This window comes from Anolis sagrei, chromosome 3 (genome assembly GCF_037176765.1).
Source record: "Anolis sagrei isolate rAnoSag1 chromosome 3, rAnoSag1.mat, whole genome shotgun sequence".
NCBI lineage: Eukaryota > Metazoa > Chordata > Lepidosauria > Squamata > Dactyloidae > Anolis > Anolis sagrei.
The window spans coordinates 4,678,204-4,697,347 of record NC_090023.1 but is presented as its reverse complement, the minus strand read 5'-3'; the positions used below and the strand labels follow the sequence as shown (position 1 = coordinate 4,697,347).

The 19,144-nt window shown below is 47.3% G+C and overlaps 1 protein-coding gene across 1 annotated transcript in view; it reads left to right on the top strand.

Moving 5' to 3' along the window:
• The first annotated feature begins 3,218 nt into the window (after positions 1 to 3,218).
• The window catches only part of INPPL1 (inositol polyphosphate phosphatase like 1), a 110,286-nt gene continuing 94,360 nt past the window's right edge, over positions 3,219 to 19,144 (top strand). The window contains exon 1 of the mRNA XM_067466429.1: positions 3,219 to 4,808. Coding sequence (XP_067322530.1) covers positions 4,540 to 4,808 — 269 coding nt within the window. The 5' untranslated portion in view covers positions 3,219 to 4,539. The remainder of the gene's footprint in view (positions 4,809 to 19,144) is intronic.

The window sequence follows — 19,144 nt, the reverse complement described above, 5'->3', positions numbered from 1 at the left end:
AAGCTCCTGTTCTGTAGCTGATTTCCTTGAGTGGTGATGGCACGATCATCTGCATAGATGAAACTCTCCGTCCCTTCTGGCAGTGGCTGGTCATTTGTGTAGATGTTGAACATGGATGGAGCAAGCACGCTCCCCGAGGCAGGCCGTTCTTCTGTTTCCGCCACCGGCTTCTCTGTCCCTGAAACTCAACAAAAAAGCTCCTGTTTTGTAGCAGGTTTCCTATGAGGTGGTGAGGTGAGGTGGTCGTCCTTTGTGATATTATACATTTTTCTCAGGAGGAGGCGGTGGTTCATAGTATCATAGGCTGCTGACAGGTCTATGAAGACATTTTATTGATTATTGCTAAACTGCATTCATTCCACTGTGCAGATAGATCCCAACAAGAGTTGGATCTTGCAAATGCAATGCATTATTGGCGGCGATTCCCTGACTTACCGCTAGGGGCCGCTGCAGCTCCATCCGAGAGCGGGTCCTGCGAGGAGCGCTTGGCCGGGCTGGGCCTCGCCTCCCTCGGCTTCTTTTCGGGGAAAGACCCGCTCCTTCTGCCTTCCCTTCCTCCAACCTCCCCCTGCGCATGCGCAAAGGGGGGGAACTCCACTGAGCCAAAGGGCTGCTTTGGAAAGGGAAAAGTTTATTTTGAAAGAATGAGCCGCGTTTTAAAGAATTATTTTAATGCTTTTAATTAATGTAATAGGTTTTAATAATTAACGTAAAGATTTTCCCCTGACATTAAGTTGGTGCTCATCTCCATTTCTAAGCCGAAGAGCCGGCGTTGTCCATAGACACCTCCTAGGTGATGTGTCCAGCATGACTGCATGAAACACCGTTACCTTCCCGCTGGAGCGTTACCTATTGATCTACTCGCATTTGCATGTTTTCGGACTGCTAGGTTGGCAGAAGCTAGGGCTGACAGCGGAAGCTCACGCTGCTCCCCGGATTCGAACATGTGACCTTTCGGTCCACAAGCTCAACACTCAGCGGTTGAGCGGTTGTAATAATGAAATTTTATCATTCCCAAAGTTTCCCCAACTTCCTCCTCTCCTTGCGTAATCAATATCTATATAAATAGAAATGTAATGTTCGTTTGTGGGATTAACGTAACTCAAAAACCACTGGACGAATTGACACCAAAGTTGGACACAAGACACCTCTCAAGCCAATGAGTGACCACCACTCATAAAAACACTGAAAAACACAGCAGAAAAGGCTTAAAAAGCCAAAAAAAGAAAAAGAAAATACATTACAATGTTCCTGCTTATCTTCTTTCCTAATTGGATTTTCCCATTCCTTTAAAGTGCTTTTTACTTATCTATATAAATAAAAAGGTAATGTTCGTTTGTGGGATTAACATAACTCAAAAACCACTGGATGAATTGACACCAAATTTGGACACAACACACCTAACAGTCCAACGAGTGTCCATCACCCCTAAATACACACACACACACACACACAATCCCAGTGGAACAGACTTAAAAAACCCCCCAAATACACAATTTATACATATAAACATACATTCATATACATATAGACATGCACACATTCATACATACACGCGTATATATATGCACAAACACACACAAATATACACACACATACATATACACATGCACACATACATATATACAGAGACACATGCACACACATACACACATATACATACGAATATGCATATAGATAAGCACACACATATACACAATATTCATGTACACATATAAACACATAAATACACAAATATGCACACACATATGTATACACACAAATATATACATCCCCCCACACATATATATACACACAAACACACATATATACACAAATATACACACACATGCATATACATATACACATGAACACATACATATATACAGAGACGCATGCACACACATATACATATACACATACATACGCACATATACACACAAATATGCATATAGATAAGCACACACATATACACAATATTCATGTAGACATATAAACACACAAATACACAAATATGCACACACACACATATATACACACATATATACACCACCACCCCCACACACATATATATATATACATACACAAACACACATATATACACAAATATATACACACACAAAACACAGACTGGGCCACAGCAATGCGTGGCAGGGGACGGCTAGTAGAATAATCAAATAGTATACAAAGCAGCATAGCAATAATTATAATAATAATAGGTAGGGGAATCCCCCCCCCCCCAATGGTAGCCCCTCCCCAAGAAAGCCCCTCCTCCTCTTCCTTGTTTCCCAAACTTTGTGCTCTATTGTCGGGTCTTGCCTTTCTTTTAGTTGGTTTGGAGGGGAGGGGGCGCTGAGAGAGAGTGACCCCCTTCCCTACCTACCCCTCCCTCTTGGAAAGCCCCCCCCCCCTTTCCTTCCTCCTCTCCTTCCTCCTCTTCTTCCTTATTTCCCAAACTTTGTGCTCTATTGTCGGGTCTTTTAGTTTGTTTAGAGGGGAGGGGGCGCTGAAATAGAGTGACCCCCTCCCCAACCTACCCCTCCCTCTCGGGAAGCCCCCCCCCTTCCTCTTTCCCTATTTCCTCCTCTTCTTCCTTGTTTCCCAAACTTTGTGCTCTATTGTTGGGTCTTTTAGTTTGTTTAGAGGGGAGGGGGCGCTGAGAGAGAGTGACCCCCTCCCCTTCCTCCCCCTCCTTCTCGGGAAGCCCCCCCCCCTTTCCTCTTTCCCTATTTCCTCCTCTTCTTCCTTATTTCCCAAACGTTGTGCTCTGTTGTCGGGTCTTGCCTTGCCCCTCTTTCCTTTTGCTTGGAGGGGGCGCTGAGAGATAGTGACCCCCTTCCCTACCTACCCCTCCCTCTCGGGAAGCCCCCCTCCCCTTTCCTCTTTCTCTCCTTCCTCCTCCTCTTCTTCCTCCTCTTCCTCCTTATTTCCCAAACTTTGTGCTCTATTGTCGAGTCTTGGCTTGCCTCTCTTTTAGTTTGTTTGGAGGGGAGGGGGCGCTGAGAGAGAGTGACCCCCTTCCCCTTCCTCTCTTTCCACCCCCTCCCTCTCGGGAAGCCCCCCCCTTTCTTCTATCTCTACTTCCTCCGCTTCCTCCTTATTTCCCAAACTTTGTGCTCTATTGTCGGGTCTTACCTCTCTTTTAGTTTGTTTAGAGGGGAGGGGGCGCTGAGAGTGACCCCCTCCCCCTTTTCTCCTCCTCCTCCTCCTCTTCCCCCTCCCTCTCGGAAAGCCCCTCCCCCTTTCCTCTTTGCTCTCTTCTTCCTCCTCCTCTTCCTCCTCATTTCCCAAACTTTGTGCCCTATTGTCGGGTCTTGCCTTGCCTCTCTTTCCTTTTGCTTGTAGGGGGCGCTGAGAGAGTGTGACCCCCTCCCCTTTTCTCCTCCTCCTCCTCCTCTTCCTCCTCCCTCTCGGGAAGCCCCTCCCCCTTTCCTCTTTGCTCTCTTCTTCCTCCTCCTCTTCTTCCTCCTCTTCCTCCTCATTTCCCAAACTTTGTGCTCTATTGTCGGGTCTTTTAGTTTGTTTGGAGGGGAGGGGGCGCTTAGAGAGAGTGACCCCCTCCCCTTGCCCTTCCTCCTCCTCCTCTTCCCCCTCCCTCTCGGGAAGCCCCTCCCTCTTTCCTCTTCCTCTCCTTCCTCCTCATTCCTCCTCTTCCTCCTTATTTCCCAAACTTTGTGCCTTATTGTCGGGGTCTTCCCTTGCCTCTCTTTCCTTTTGTTTGGAGGGGGCGATTAGAGAGTGTGACCCCCTCCCCTTTTCTCCTCCTCCTCCTCTTCCCCCTCCCTCTCGGGAAGCCCCTCCCCTTTCCTCTTCCTCTCCTTCCTCCTCTTCCTCCTCATTTCCCAAACTTTGTGCTCTATTGTCGGGTCTTTTAGTTTGTTTGGAGGGGAGGGGGTGCTGAGAGAGTGTGACCCCCTCCCCTTTCCTCCTCCTCCTCCTCCTCTTCCTCCTCCCTCTCGGGAAGCCCCTCCCCCTTTCCTCTTTGCTCTCTTCTTCCTCTTCCTCTCCTTCCTCCTCTTCCTCCTCATTTCCCAAACTTTGTGCTCTATTGTCGGGTCTTGCCTTGCCCCTCTTTCCTTTTGCTTGGAGGGGAGGGGGCTCTGAGAGAGTGTGACCCCCTCCCCTTCCTCCTCCTCCTCCTCTTCCCCCTCCCTCTCCGGAAGCCCCTCCCCTTTTCCTCTTTGCTCTCTTCTTCCTTCTCCTCCTCTTCTTCCTCCTCTTCCTCCTCATTTCCCAAACTTTGTGCTCTATTGTCGGGTCTTTTAGTTTGTTTGGAGGGGAGGGGGTGCTGAGAGAGTGTGACCCCTCCTCCCCTTTTCTCCTCCTCCTCCTCTTCCCCCTCCCTCTCGGGAAGCCCCTCCCTCTTCCCTCTCCTTCTTCCTCCTCCTCCTCTTCTTCCTCCGCCTCCATCCGGCGGGCGAAGGGGCGGCCGCAGTTCCTCCCCAAGGGAAGAGCGGAGGAGAGAGGGGGAGACCCTTCCCCACTTTATTCTTTCCTGGGCTTTGGAAGAGGGAAGGAGGAGAAGCAGGAAGAGGAGGAGGAGGAGGAAGGAGAGCGAGCATGGCGTGCGGGGGAGGAGGGGGCGCCGCCGCGGTGCCGCCTTCCCCTTCGCCTCCCTCGGGGCCCGGGGCCCCCTTCCCCGCCTCTTCCTCTTCCCCTTCCCCTTCCTCTTCCTCCCCTTCTTCCTCCTCGGCGCCCCTTCCCCTCTGGTACCACCGGGACCTGAGCCGCGCGGCCGCCGAGGAGCTGCTGGCCCGCGCCGGGAGAGACGGGAGCTTCCTCGTCCGGGACTCCGAGAGCGTGGCCGGAGCCTTCGCCCTCTGCCTCCTGTGAGTGCCCCCCACCCACCCCATATATTCATATATATATGTGTGTGTATATGTTACATAGAGAGAGAGATAAGCGGGGAGGACGCAGCTGGGAGCCCTGGGCTCTCAAACCCCGCTTTGCAAATTCCAAAGGGTACCCCAGAGGGCACCTAGTCGGGCCCTTCTTTGGTTGCAAGGGGAACCCTTGGTCATCTCCCCCTTGCATGTTTATTATTGTGTATTTAGCACATTTAGCGGGGTCTATACAAGGGGAGAGGAGGGTCACACGTATCTGGGGTTCTTGGGCGCCTTCTTAGCCATTTCAAAGTTGGAAGGGCACCCCAGAGGGTACCTAGTCGGACCCTTCTTTGGTTCTAAGAGTAGTCCTTAGGACCCCTTCCCGTTATCTGTATGTATTTAGCAGGTCTATGGGGGTTATCCAAGAAGATAGGAGGGATTCCTGGGCTGCCTTCTCTGCCTTGCAAAGTTGGAAGGGTACCCCAGAGGGCATCTAGTCAGACCCTTCTTTGGCTATACCCCATTCTCACTGCAGGTGTATCACATATAGCGGGATATATACAAGGTGAGAAGAGAGTCACCCGTATCTGGCATTCCTGGGCTGCCTTCCCTGCTTTGCCAAGTTGGAAGGGCACCCCAGAGGGCATCTAGTCGGACCCTTCTTTGGCTATACCTCATTCTCACTGCAGGTGTATCACATATAGCGGGATATATACAAGGTGAGAAGAGGGTCACCCGTATCTGGCATTCCTGGGCTGCCTTCCCTGCTTTGCCAAGTTGGAAGGGTACCCCAGAGGGCATCTAGTCGGACCCTTCTTTGGCTATACCCCATTCTCACTGCAGGTGTATCACATATAGCAGGATATATACAAGGTGAGAAGAGGGTCACCTGTATCTTGCATTCCTGGGCTGCCTTCCCTGCTTTGCCAAGTTGGAAGGGCACCCCAGAAGGCATCTAGTTGGACCCTTCTTTGGTTGCAAGAGTAGCCCTTAGGGCCCCTTCCCCTTGCATGTTTATCTGTATGTATTTAGCACATTTAGCGGGGTCTATAGAGGTTTATCCAAGGAGATAGGGCAGATTCCAGGGCGGCCTTCCCAGCTTTGCAAATTTGGAAGGGCACCCCGGAGGGCATCTAGGGGGACCCCTCTTTGGATGCGAGAGGAACCCTGGAGGCCCCTTCCCACTGGGTTTATATGTAATTAGCAAATTTAGTAGGGTCTATACAAGGAGGTAGGAGAGTCACACGTATCTGGGATTCCTGGGCTGCTTTCCCTGCTTTACAAATTTTAAAGGGCACCCTAGAGGGCATCTAGTCTGACCTCTTTGGCTATTCCCCATTCCCACTGCAGGTTTATCACATATAGTGGAAGCTATACAAGGGGGAAAGAGGGTCAGATGTATGTGGGATTCCTGGGCTCTCGTCCTTGCTTTGCCAAGTCAGAAGGGCACTCCAGAGGGAATCTAGTCAGACCCTTCCTTGTTTGCAAGAGGAACCCTTGAACACCTTTCCATTCCATGTTTATCTGTATGATTTTAACACATTTAGCAGAGTCTATGGAGGTTTATACAAGGAGATAGGAGGGATTCCTGGGCTGCCTTTCCTGCTTTGCAAAGTTGGAAGGGCACCCCAGAGGGCACCTAGTTGTACCCTCCTTTGGTTGCAAGAGGAACCCTCCAACACCCATTGCATGTTTATTTGTATTTAGTGCATTTGTCGGGGTCCATACAAAGAGATGGGAGGGTCACACGTATCTAGGATTCTTGGGCACCTTCCTAGTATTTCAAAGTTGGAAGGGCACCCCAGAGGACACCTAGTCGGATCCTTCTTTGGTTGCAAGAGGAACCCTCAAACACCCTCCCACTTCATGTTTATCTGTATGTATTTAGCGCATTTAGTAGGTGCTATGGGGTCTATATAAAGGAAGAAGAGAGTCAGGCGTATCTGGGCTTCCTGGGCACCTTCTCTGCCTTACAAAGTTGGAAGATAACCCCCAGAGGGCATCTAGTCTGATCCTTCCTTTGATAGTTCTTCCCACTACTTGTTCATATGCATTAGCACATTTAGCAGGAACTTTGGGGGTCTGTATAAGGGGAGAAGAGGGTCAGGCGTATGTAGAATTCTTGGGCACCTTTTCCACCTTCCTTTGTTGGGAGGTGATTAGCTGGCCCTGATTGTTTCATGTCTGGAATTCCCCTGATTTCTGAGTGTTCCTCTTTATTTACTGTCATGATTTTAGAGGTTTTTTAAAAATACTGGTCACCAGATATTGTTCATTTTCATGGTTTCCTCCTTTCTGTTGAAATTGTCCACATACCGTATTTATTTATTTACTATTTATTTATTTATTTACTATATTTGTATACCGCTCTTCTCAGCCCTCAGGGTGACTCGGAGCAGTTCACAATAGCAAATACAATACTTAAACATGATAAAAACAGTTAAGAACAATTTAAAAGAATAACATTATAACAATCAATAAACATCATAACATCTCATCTCGTAGTTAAAATCAAGATCCAGTCTCATCATCCAATTCTTTCATATTTCATAGAATCATAGAATTATAGAATCTTAGAGTGGGAAGAGACCTCCTGGGCCATCCAGTCCAACCCCATTCTGCCAAGAAGCAGGAATGTGGCATTCAAATCACCCCTGACAGATGGCCATCCAGCCTCTGTTTAAAAGCTTCCAAAGAAGGAGCCTCCACCACACTCCGGGGCAGAGAGTTCCACTGCTGAACGGCTCTCACAGTCAGGAAGTTCTTCCTCATGTTCAGATGGAATCTCCTCTCTTGTAGTTTGAAGCCATTGTTCCATTACGTCCTAGTCTCCAGGGAAGCAGAAAACAAGCTTGCTCCCTCCTCCTCCCTGTGGCTTCCTCTCACATATTTATACATGGCTATCATATCTCCTCTCAGCCTTCTCTTCTTCAGGCTAAACATGCCCAGCTCCTTAAGCCGCTCCTCATAGGGCTTGTTCTCCAGACCCATGATCATTTGAGTCGCCCTCCTCTGGACACATTCCAGCTTGTCAATATCCCTCTTGAATTGTGGTGCCCAGAATTGGACACAATATTCCAGGTGTGGTCTAATTTCTATATTAGTTATGCTGCCTTTTCAAATGCCTGCTCAAACAACCAGGTCTTCAATTTCCTCCGAAATGCTAACAGGGAGCGGGCCGATCTAATTTCTGTGGAGAGGGTGTTCCACAGCCAAGGGGCCACCACTGAGAAGGCCCTGTCTCTCGTCCCCGCCAACCATACTTGTGATGCAGGCAGGACCAAGAGCAGGGCCTCCCCAGACTATCTTAACATCCTAGCTGGTTCATAGGAGGAGATATGTTCGGACAGGTAAGTTGGGCCAGAACTGTTTTGGGCTAAGTAGGCTAAGGCTAGCACTTTGAATTGTGCCCGGTAGCAAACTGGCAGCCAGTGGAGCTGGCGCAACAGAGGAGTTGTATGCTCCCTGAGTGCCGCTCCTGTTAATAACCTGGCTGCCAATCGTTGGACCATTTGAAGCTTCCAAGCAGTCTTCAAAGGCAACCCCACGTAGAGAGTGTTGCAGTAGTCTATACGGGATGTAACGAGAGTGTGGACTACCGTGGCCAAGTCAGACTTCACAAGATATGGGCGCAGCTGGCGCACAAGCTTTAGCTGTGCAAATGCTCCCCTGGTCACCGCTGAGACCTGAGGCTCCAGGCTCAGCGATGAGTCCAGGGTCACACCCAAGCTGCGAACCTGCGTCTTCAGGGGGAGTGTAACCCTCTCCAGCACAGGCTGTAACCCTATGCCCTGTTTGGCCTTGCGACTGACTAGGAGGACCTCTGTCTTGTCTGGATTCAATTTCAATTTGTTCGCCCTCATCCAGACCGTCACAGCGGCCAAGCACCAGTTCAGGACCTGAACAGCCTCCTTAATAGCAGGTGGGAAGGAGTGACAGAGTTGGACATCATCCGCGTACAGATGACACCACACCCCGAAACTCCGGATGATCTCCCCAACGGCTTCATGTATCCTATGCAGCTGTGGACAAGTCTCCATAGGGACCACCAAATGGGACCACCAGACAAAGCCCATCAGAGAAGTCAGCCATAGCAGAGCACCTGATGAACCAACCTGGACACAGCATACCATTTGAGAACACGGAAATGCTGGACCACTCTCACAACCACCATGTCAGGCTACACAGAGAAGCCACTGAAATCCACAAGAAGCATGTGAACAATTTCAACAGAAAGGAGAAAAACATGAAAATGAACAAACTCACTTTGCAGCTGCAAGGCTACTCAGTTCTAATTAAGCTTGCTAATTGCAACATTCACACTTGTTTCAAACAGACAAGGGTTCCTTCTCCCACCCTGGACAGGACATTATTCCACAGATATATATATACACTCCACTTCTCTCATTCCCACAAACCTCTGAGGATGTCATTAGCCACAGATGCACGTAAAACATCAGGAGGGAATGCTGCTGGAAGATGGCCATACAGCCTGGAAAACTCACAGCAACCTAGTGATTCTGGCCATGAAAGCCTTCGACAACAAAATCAACATCATCATCACCACCACCATCATCTTAAAGAGCCTAAATCATGGGAGTTGTAGTTTTACATGGTCTTTAACCTCTGCTCACAGATGCTTGATGGTTCACTAGGCAAAAGCTGGATGAGCATCTTTCAGGAGGGCTTTGTAAGTGCATGCCAGAATGGGTTGGACTGGATGACCTCTTGCGGTCCCATCTGACTTTTAATATTCTCTGATTATTAGGATAAAAACAAATAGGGGTACATTATCAGATCCGTACTTATTAGTAAAGGTACTAACAACACAACCCATTGAATAAACCCTTCTCTGAGATAGTACACAGTTGTTGTTGTTGATATATTAACATATATGCCATTTCGGAGTTGTAGTTACTGGGATTTATAGTTCACCCACAATCAAAGATCATTCTGAACTCCACCAGCAATGTAATTGAACCAAACTTGGTATACCAGACTCCCATGACAAAGAGAAAATAATGGAAGGGTTTGGAGGGCATTGACCTTGAATTTTGGAGTTGTAGTTCACCTATGTCCAGAGAGCACTGTGGACTCAAACAATGATGGATCTGGACCAAACTTGGCATGGATACTCAATATGCCCAAAAGTGAAAACTGGTGGATTTTGGTGGAAATAGACCTTGACATTTGGGAGTTGTAGTTGCTGGGATTTATAGTCCACTTACAATCAAACATCATTCTGAACTCTACCAGCAATGTAATTGAACCAAACTTGGCACACCGGACTCCCATGACCAAGAGAAAATACTGGAAGGGTTTGGAGGGCATTGACCTTGAGTTTTGGAGTTGTAGTTCACCTATCTCCAGAGAGCATAGAATCATTTGGGCTCAATATGCCCAAATGTGAACATGGGCAGATTTTGGTGGAAATAGACCTTGCCATTTGGGAGTTGTAGTTGCTGGGATTTATAGTTCACCTACAATCAAAGATCATTTTGAACTCCACCAACAATGTAATTGAACCAAACTTTGCACACCGGACTCCCATGACAAAGAGAAAATACTGGAAAGGTTTGGAAGCATTGACCTTGAGTTTTGGAGTTGTAGTTCACCTATATCCAGAGAATACTGTGGACTCAAACAATGATGGATCTGGACCTAACTTGGCACAAATACTCAAAATGCCCAAATGTGAACATTGGTGGATTTTGGTGGAAATAGACCGTGACATTTGGGAGTTGTAGTTGCTGGGATTTATAGTTCACCTACAATCAAAAAGCATCCTGAACCCCACCAATAATAGAATTGGAAATTTGGCATGGATATTCAGTATGCCCAAATGTGAACACTGGCAGATTTTGGTGGAAATAGACCTTGACATTTGGGAGTTGTAGTTGCTGGGATTTATAGTTCACCCACAATGAAATAGTATTCTCAACCCCACCAACGATTATTATTATTATTATTATTATTACCCCTTTGACACCCTCTTGCAACCCCCTCAGGTTGAGAAATATTGGTGGAAAGTGTCCAAAAGTTGTTGTTGTTGTTGTAGTTGTTGTTGTTAAATTACACATTTCTTTGTAAAACTTGTAATATATCTCTATCTATCTATCTATCTATCTATATATATATTGGTAAAATTGATAAAATAAGTATTATTAGTATCCATTTGAGAGTGAAAGACTCTTAAATATGTTGGTAAGATAACATGTATTCCAGACGCGATACATTATAAAGCAACACTATGCAATTTTGTGTAGCAAAAAAGTTATCCTGTTTGATTTTCATACAAAGTACTCTTTTGTCAGGAAAAAGTTACAAATTTGCAAAAAAATTAGTTACAAATTACAAGTAGATCCTCAACTGGAAGGAAATCCGTGGGTTTATTAAGAAAAGAAACATAAATTAGTCAAATTGAGCAAAATCATCTCATCCTGACCTTTGTCAAACTACAACTCCCAGATTTCCATAGCAACTAATAGTGGTGGCTCAAGTGTTCTCAAACTGTGTAGATGCACCCTAAATAAGGTTTGATCTTTTGTAGAAAAGGCCTTGAAGAGAGTGACAAATACATTTATTATTACTATTATGAGTATGCATTGCTACAAAGGAAGTGTAAAAGGCTGTTGCGGCTCTTTTGCATAGTTGAAGGAAGGGTCATTTGCATATCTGGGGATCATTTGCATGCTGCAAGCTTTTGCTTTCGCTTTTTGCATGCTTTTCTATAATCACTGGTTGCATCTACACCAGGCATGGTGTAGATTATTTTCTATAATGGATTATTTTCTATAATCACTGGTTGCATCTACACAAGGCGTGGGCCAACTTTGGGCCTCCCTGCAGGTGTTTTGGACTTCAACTCCCATCATTCCTAACAGCCGGTAGGCTGTTAGGAATGATGGGAGTTGAAGTCCGAAACACCTGGAGGGAGGCTTAAAGTTGGCCCATAACCTGATCTGCAATCTAAAACAAATGCAATTTTGACACTACTTCACATGCCATGGCTCAATGCTATATTTAATTCTGGGAGTTGTAGTTTTGCAAGGCCTTGAGCCTTCTCTGCCCAACAAACAACCTATATGCAAACCATTAATAGTAATATATATTAATAATAATAATATTTGCGTTGTCAAGCTGAGGCTTGTTGTGTTTCAAATAATAATACAATTAAAATATAGATAAAAATAAGAGAATTAAGATGCATATCATAGAATCATAGAATCAAAGAGTTGGAAGAGACCTCATGGGCCATCCAGTCCAACCCCCTGCCAAGGAGCAGGAATGTTGCATTCAGATCACCCCTGACAGATGGCCATCCAGCCTCTGTTTAAAAGCTTCCAAAGAAGGAGCCTCCACCACACTCCGGAGCAGAGAGTTCCACTGCTGAACGGCTCTCACAGTCAGGAAGTTCTTCCTCATGTTCAGATGGAATCTCCTCTCTTCTAATATACCTATATTAGAAGGTATAGAGATTGAAAATAATAGTAATAGTTTTTTGCTCCTGCAGTTTGCCTAACATTTAATTCTAGTTTTAAAAATGCATTCAGAACAATGTAATAATAATAATAATAATTTCAAAAAGCAGTAGAAGTCAAGCCAGCAATGATAGCCTATTTAAAAGTCCTATAAAAACCCTCAAATTTCCATAAAATAAGACTACTAGTTGCTGGGATCAACCCACATTGCCCTTGCGCTATGCTACTCTGCTGCTGAGTACGCATGCCCAGTGTGGAACACATCTCACCACACAAAAACAGTGGATGTGGCTCTTAATGAGACATGGCGCATTATCACGGGGTGTCTGCACCCTACACCACTGGAGAAATTACACTGCTTGGCCGGTATTGCACCACCTGACATCCGCCGGGAAGTAGCAGCCAATAGTGAAAGGACCAAGGCAGAGACATCGCCAGCTCATCCCCTGTTTGGGTCTCAGCCAGCACGTCAATGACTCAAATCAAGACATAGTTTTCTTAGATCTACAGAGACACTTGCTGGAACACCTCAGCAAGCGAGAGTCCAAAAGTGGCAGGCTCAAACCCAGCACCTCAATCCGTGGGTGATACCAGATGAGAGACTCCCCCCTGGGCACACAGAAGACTGGGCGATTTGGAAGGCGCTGAACAGACTGCGCTCTGGTACCACGAGATGCAGAGCCAATCTTAAGAAATGGGGCTACAAAGTGGAATCCACAACATGCGAGTGTGGAGAAGAGCAAACCACTGACCACCTGCTGCAATGCACCCTGAGTCCTGCCACATGCACAAGGGAGGACCTCCTTGCGGCAACACCAGAAGCACTCCAAGAGGCCAGATACTGGTCAAAGGACATTTAATCAGCTACCAAGTTTGCAAAATTTGTGTTTTTTTACAATCTGTTTGTTTGTTTTGTTCTGTTAGAAATGTAATACAATGTTCTGGTTGCGGATGACATGATAAATAAAATAAATCCCACCAATAGTGCGTAAGGTGGCAGGTGGTTATTCTGGGTTAACGAGTGTGCGCTAATTACAGGCGTGCGCCTTTAAGATGGGAATATGCCATGCAGAGGACCCAGCGGCCTTTAATGAATGGAGGCTTCTTTCCTTTTGCAGGGTTTCCATCCCTTGGAAGGCCTTTTTCTGCTGAGTCTTGGAAACTTCGTCATCGTTCCTTCTGGGATAATTAGGGCAATTTGAGTCAAAACACCTACGGGTTTCCTGTTTTCCCTTTGGGGCCTTTGGGTGCGCCTACACTGGATAATTACTGCAGTTTGGCCCCACTTGAACAGTAGCAAGGAGCCATGGTGGCTAAACTGGTGCCAAACTGGATTAATTCTCCGGTGTAGATGCACCATGCATTCGTTTAAAAAGACATTGAGTTGAGGCCAATTTGGATTTGCAATGCAGATGAGTGCATTCATGTTTTCAGGGTGCAACTCAATGCACAGTTGTCCCCCTGTATCCACGGATTTGGTATCCACGAATGGATCTGTATTTCCCACCATTGCTTTGCACAGAGTCGAAGGATGCTGGGAGTTGTAGTCCAAAAATTATTATCATCTCTATTCTGCTTTGGTTAGACCACACCTGGAATATTGTGTCCAATTCTGGGCACCACAATTCAAGAGAGATATTGACAAGCTGGAATGTGTCCAGAGGAGGGCGACTAAAATGATCAAGCGTCTGGAGAACAAGCCCTATGAGGAGCGGCTTAAGGAGCTGGGCATGTTTAGCCTGAAGAAGAGAAGGCTGAGAGGAGATATGATAGCCATGTATAAATATGTGAGAGGAAGCCACAGGGAGGAGGGAGCAAGCTTCCTTTCTGCTTCCCTGGAGACTAGGACGCAAGGGAACAATGGCTTCAAAGTACAAGAGAGGAGATTCCACCTGAACATGAGGAAGAACTTCCTGACTGTGAGAGCCGTTCAGCAGTGGAACTCTCTGCCCCGGAGTGTGGTGGAGGCTCCTTCTTTGGAAGCTTTTAAACAGAGGCTGGATGGCCATCTGTCAGGGGTGATTTGAATGCAATATTCCTGCTTCTTGGCAGGGGGTTGGACTGGATGGCCCATGAGGTCTCTTCCAACTCTAGGATTCTATGATTCTATCATTCTATGAAAGGAGATTCCACCTGAACATGAGGAAGAACTTCCTGACTGTGAGAGCCGTTCAGCAGTGGAACTCTCTGCCCCGAAGTGTGGTGGAGGCTCCTTCTTTGGAAGCTTTTAACAGAGGCTGGATGACCATCTGTCAGGGGTGATTTGAATGCAATATTCCTGCTTCTTGGCAGAATGGGGTTGGACTGGATGGCCCAGGAGGTCTCTTCAAACTCTTTGATTCTATCTCTATTATCAATGTTTATTTATTATATACAACACAAGAAGAAGGCCTCCTCCTCGAAACAAGAGCAAACTTTGGCAAATCTGAAATCGGAAACTTAAGTTTTGCAAGACCTTTGTGTTTGCATTTGCAATGTCTTTTGCAAAATAATGTCTGCTTTTGGCCAACTTTGGAAATCCTGCCAACCTCCCGCCTTGGGCATCTCCTTCCCAACCAATAGTTTAAATAAAATAGTTTGCATTTAAAGCCCTCATTTAGTGGTCAGGGATAAACGTGGGTTTGTCCTTATTTATAGATACGGCTTTGTGTGTGCCGCAACCCGTGGAAAAGTAGTGCTTTCGGGAGGTATTTCCTCTTGCAAAGAGCTCTTTGCAAAGAAAATAATAACAGATAGGAAGAGAGATATACTATAATTATTTTCTTTTTGCAGTATATTGGGTGGGATCCTCTATCACAGTATACATTCCATAACATAATGTATATAATTAGCGGTTCCTTAGAGGAGTGTAGAAACCATGTTAGTGTATTGAGAAATCATTATTAATAATGTATTATTATTATATTGATTGATAGTGACTGGAATCCTCTATTGTATTGGGAAATAGAGACTGGAATCCTTGGTAAATTATTGTTATTGTCCTTGTTATTATTAATCTATACTTCTCTTATTGTCACATAGAATCATAGAATCAAAGAGTTGGAGGAGACCTCCTGGGCCATCCAGTCCAACCCCCTTCTGCCAAGAAGCAGGAATATTGCATTCAAATCACCCCTGACAGATGGCCATCCAGCCTCTGTTTCAAAGCTTCCAAAGGAGGAGCCTCCACCACACTCCGGGGCAGAGAGTTCCACTGCTGAACGGCTCTCACAGTCAGGAAGTTCTTCCTCATGTTCAGGTGGAATCTCCTCTCTTGTAGTTTGAAGCCATTGTTCCTTCGTGTCCTAGTCTCCAGGGAAGCAGAAAACAAGCTTGCTCCCTCCTCCTCCCTGTGGCTTCCTCTCACATATTTATACATGGCTATCATATCTCCTCTCAGCCTTCTCTTCTTCAGGCTAAACATGCCCAGCTCCTTAAGCCGCTCCTCATAGGGCTTGTTCTCCAGACCCTTGATCATTTTAGTCACCCTCCTCTGGACACATTCCAGCTTGTCAATATCTCTCTTGAATTGTGGTGCCCAGAATTGGACACAATATTCCAGGTGTGGTCTAACCAAAGCGGAATAGAGCATGGGGAGCATGACTTCCCTAGGTCTAGACACTAAGCTCCTCTTGATGCAGGCCAAAATCCTGTTGGCTTTTTTTGCTGCCACATCACATTCCTGGCTCATGTTTAACTTGTTGTCCACGAGGACTCCAAGATCCTTTTCACACGTACTGCTCTCGAGCCAGGCATCCCCCATTCTGTATCTTTGCATTTTGTTTTACATGCCAAAGTGGAGTATCTTGCATTTGTCCCTGTTGAACTTCATTTTGTTAGTTTTGGCCCTTCATTTCTCTAATCTGTATAGATGGTTTTGAATCCTGCTCCTGTCCTCTGGAGTCTTGGCTCTCCCTCCCAGTTTGGTGTTGTCTGCAAACTTGATGATCCTGCCTTCTAGCCCTTCATCTAAGTCATTAATAAAGATGTTGAACAGGACCGGGCCCAGGATGGAACCCTGCGGCACTCCACTTGTCACTTCTTTCCAAGATGAAGAGGAAGCATTGGGGAGAATCACCCTCTGGGTGCTCACATGATAGAGTCTGCAATCCTCTATCATATTGGGAAATAGCAGCAGCAGCAGTAATAATAATAATAATAATAATAATAATAATAATAATAATGTCTATGCTTACTATATTGATGCATAATAGTGACTGGAATCCTGTATAACAACAACAAGAGGCCAGTAAAGGTGGTCCCAGTGGTGATAGGCACACTGGGTGCAGTGCCTAAAGACCTTGGCCTGCACTTAAACACAATCGGCACGGACAAAATTACCATCTGCCAGCTGTAAAAGGCCACCCTACTGGGATCTGCACTCATTATTCACCGATACATCACACAGTCCTAGACACTTGGGAAGTGTCCGATGTGTGATCCAGTAAAACAGCCAGCAGAGTGATCTTGCTTGCTGTGGACTCATCTTGTTGTATTCTTGGAAGACACGGATTATCTGGACCCGGCACAGTCTGGCTTTAGGCCGGGACATGGTACCGAGACAGCCTCGGTCGCCTTAGTGGATGATCTTCGCCAGGAGCTGGACAGGGGGAGTGTGTCCCTGTTGGATCTGCTGGAACACTCAGCAGCCTTCGATACCGTCAACCGCGGTATCCTTCTGGGACGTCTCGCGGGAATGGGCTTTGGTGGCACTGTTTTGCAGTGGCTCAGGTGCTTCCTAGAGGATTGTACCCAGAAGGTGTTGTTGGGGGACAACTGCTCGACCTCACAACCATTGTCTTGTGGGGTCCCACAGGGTTCCATATTGTCCCCCATGTTGTTTAACATCTACATAAAGCCCCTGAGGGAGAGTTTCGGGGTGCGGTGTTATCTGTACGCAGATGACGTCCAACTCTGTCACTCCTTCCCACCTGCTACTAAGGAGGCCGTCGAAGTCCTGAACCGGTGCCTGGCCGCTGTAATGGTCTGGATGAGGGCGAACAAACTGAAACTAAATCCAGACAAGACAGAGGTACTCCTGGTCAGTCGCAAGGCCGAACAGGGTATAGGGTTACAGCCTGTGCTGGACGGGGTCACACTCCCCTTGAAGGCGCAGGTTCGCAGCTTGGGTGTGACCCTGGACTCATCGCTGAGCCTGGACCCCCAGGTTTCAGCGGTGACCAGGGGAGCATTTGCACAGCTTCGGCTCGTGCTCCAGCTGCGCCCGTATCTTGGGAAGTCTGACTTGGCCACGGTGGTACACGCTTTGGTCACATCCCGCCTCGACTACTGCAACGCTCTCTACGTGGGGCTGCCCTTGAAGACGGCCCGGAAGCTTCAGCTAGTACAACGCGCGGCAGCCATGTTGTTAACAGGAGCTGGACGCAGAGAGCATACAACGCCCCTGCTGTCCCAACTCCACTGGCTGCCGATCTGCTACCGGGCCCAATTTAAGGTGCTGGTGTTATCCTACAAAGCCCTAAACGGTTCCGGCCCAAAATACCTTGCAGACCGCATCTCGGCCTATGAGCCCACGAGGACCTTGAGATCATCCGGGGAGGCCCTTCTCTCGGTCCCGCCTGCCTCACAGGCACGCCTGGCGGGGACGAGGGAGCGGGCCTTCTCGGTGGTGGCCCCCCGGCTGTGGAACACCCTCCCTACTGAAGTTAGACAGGCGCCCTCCTTGATGGCCTTTCGTAGAGGCCTGAAAACATGGCTCTTCGAGCAGGCCTTCAACTGAATATCTTGGAACGACACTGGAATGGACTAGGACTATGAAATTGACTATGACCCCAGGTTTTTGACGAAGCGGATTTTTAGTATAAGTATATGTATGTTGTAGTAGTCTGGTTTGTATTGTTGATTCACTGTACACTGTCCTTCTATGTTGCTGTTCACCGCCACGAGTCGCCCTAGGGCTGAGAGTGGCGGTCAATAAATGCAAAAAATAAATAATAAATAAATAAATAAACTGCTCGACCTCACAACCATTGTCTTGTGGGGTCCCACAGGGTTCCATATTGTCCCCCATGTTGTTTAACATCTACATGAAGCCCCTGAGGGAGAGTTTTGGGCTGCGGTGTTATCTATACGCAGATGATGTCCAACTCTGTCACTCCTTCCCACCTGCTACTAAGGAGGCTGTTCAGGTCCTGAACCGGTGCTTGGCCGCTGTGTCGGACTGGATGAGGGCTAACAAATTGAAATTGAATCCAGACAAGACAGAGGTCCTATTGGTCAGTCGAAAGGCTGAACAAGGCATAGGGTTACAGCCTGTGCTGGACGGGGTCGCACTCCCCCTGAAGACGCAGGTTCGCAGCTTGGGTGTGATCCTGGATTCATCGCTGAGCCTGGATTCCCAGGTTTCGGCTGTGACCAGGGGAGCATTTGCACAATTAAAACTTGTGCACCAGCTGCGCCCGTACCTTGGGAAGTCTGACTTGGCCACGGTAGTCCACACTCTTGTTACATCCCATATAGACTACTGCAATGCTTCATATGTGGGGTTGCCTTTGACGACTGTCTGGAAGCTTCAACTGGTCCAACGGACAGCAGCCAGGTTGCTAACTGAAGCAGCTCTCAGGGAGCATACAACTCCCTTGTTGCGCCAGCTCCACTGGCTGCCAGTTCGCTACCAGGCACAATTCAAAGTGCTGGCTTTAGCCTATAAAGCCCTAAATCAGCGGTTCTCAACCTGGGGGTCGCGACACCCCAAGGGGTCGCCTGGCCATTTCAGATGGGTCCGACGTTGCCTCCTTTGGCCCCGCTCCCTCTGACTCCCTGGAATAGCGGCTGAGCCCCAGGGCCATGCTCTTCTCACCCCTTTCGAGGCTTCCACCGCTGGAGTGTGGAGCAGCAGGTTCAGTGAGGCTTGGTGTT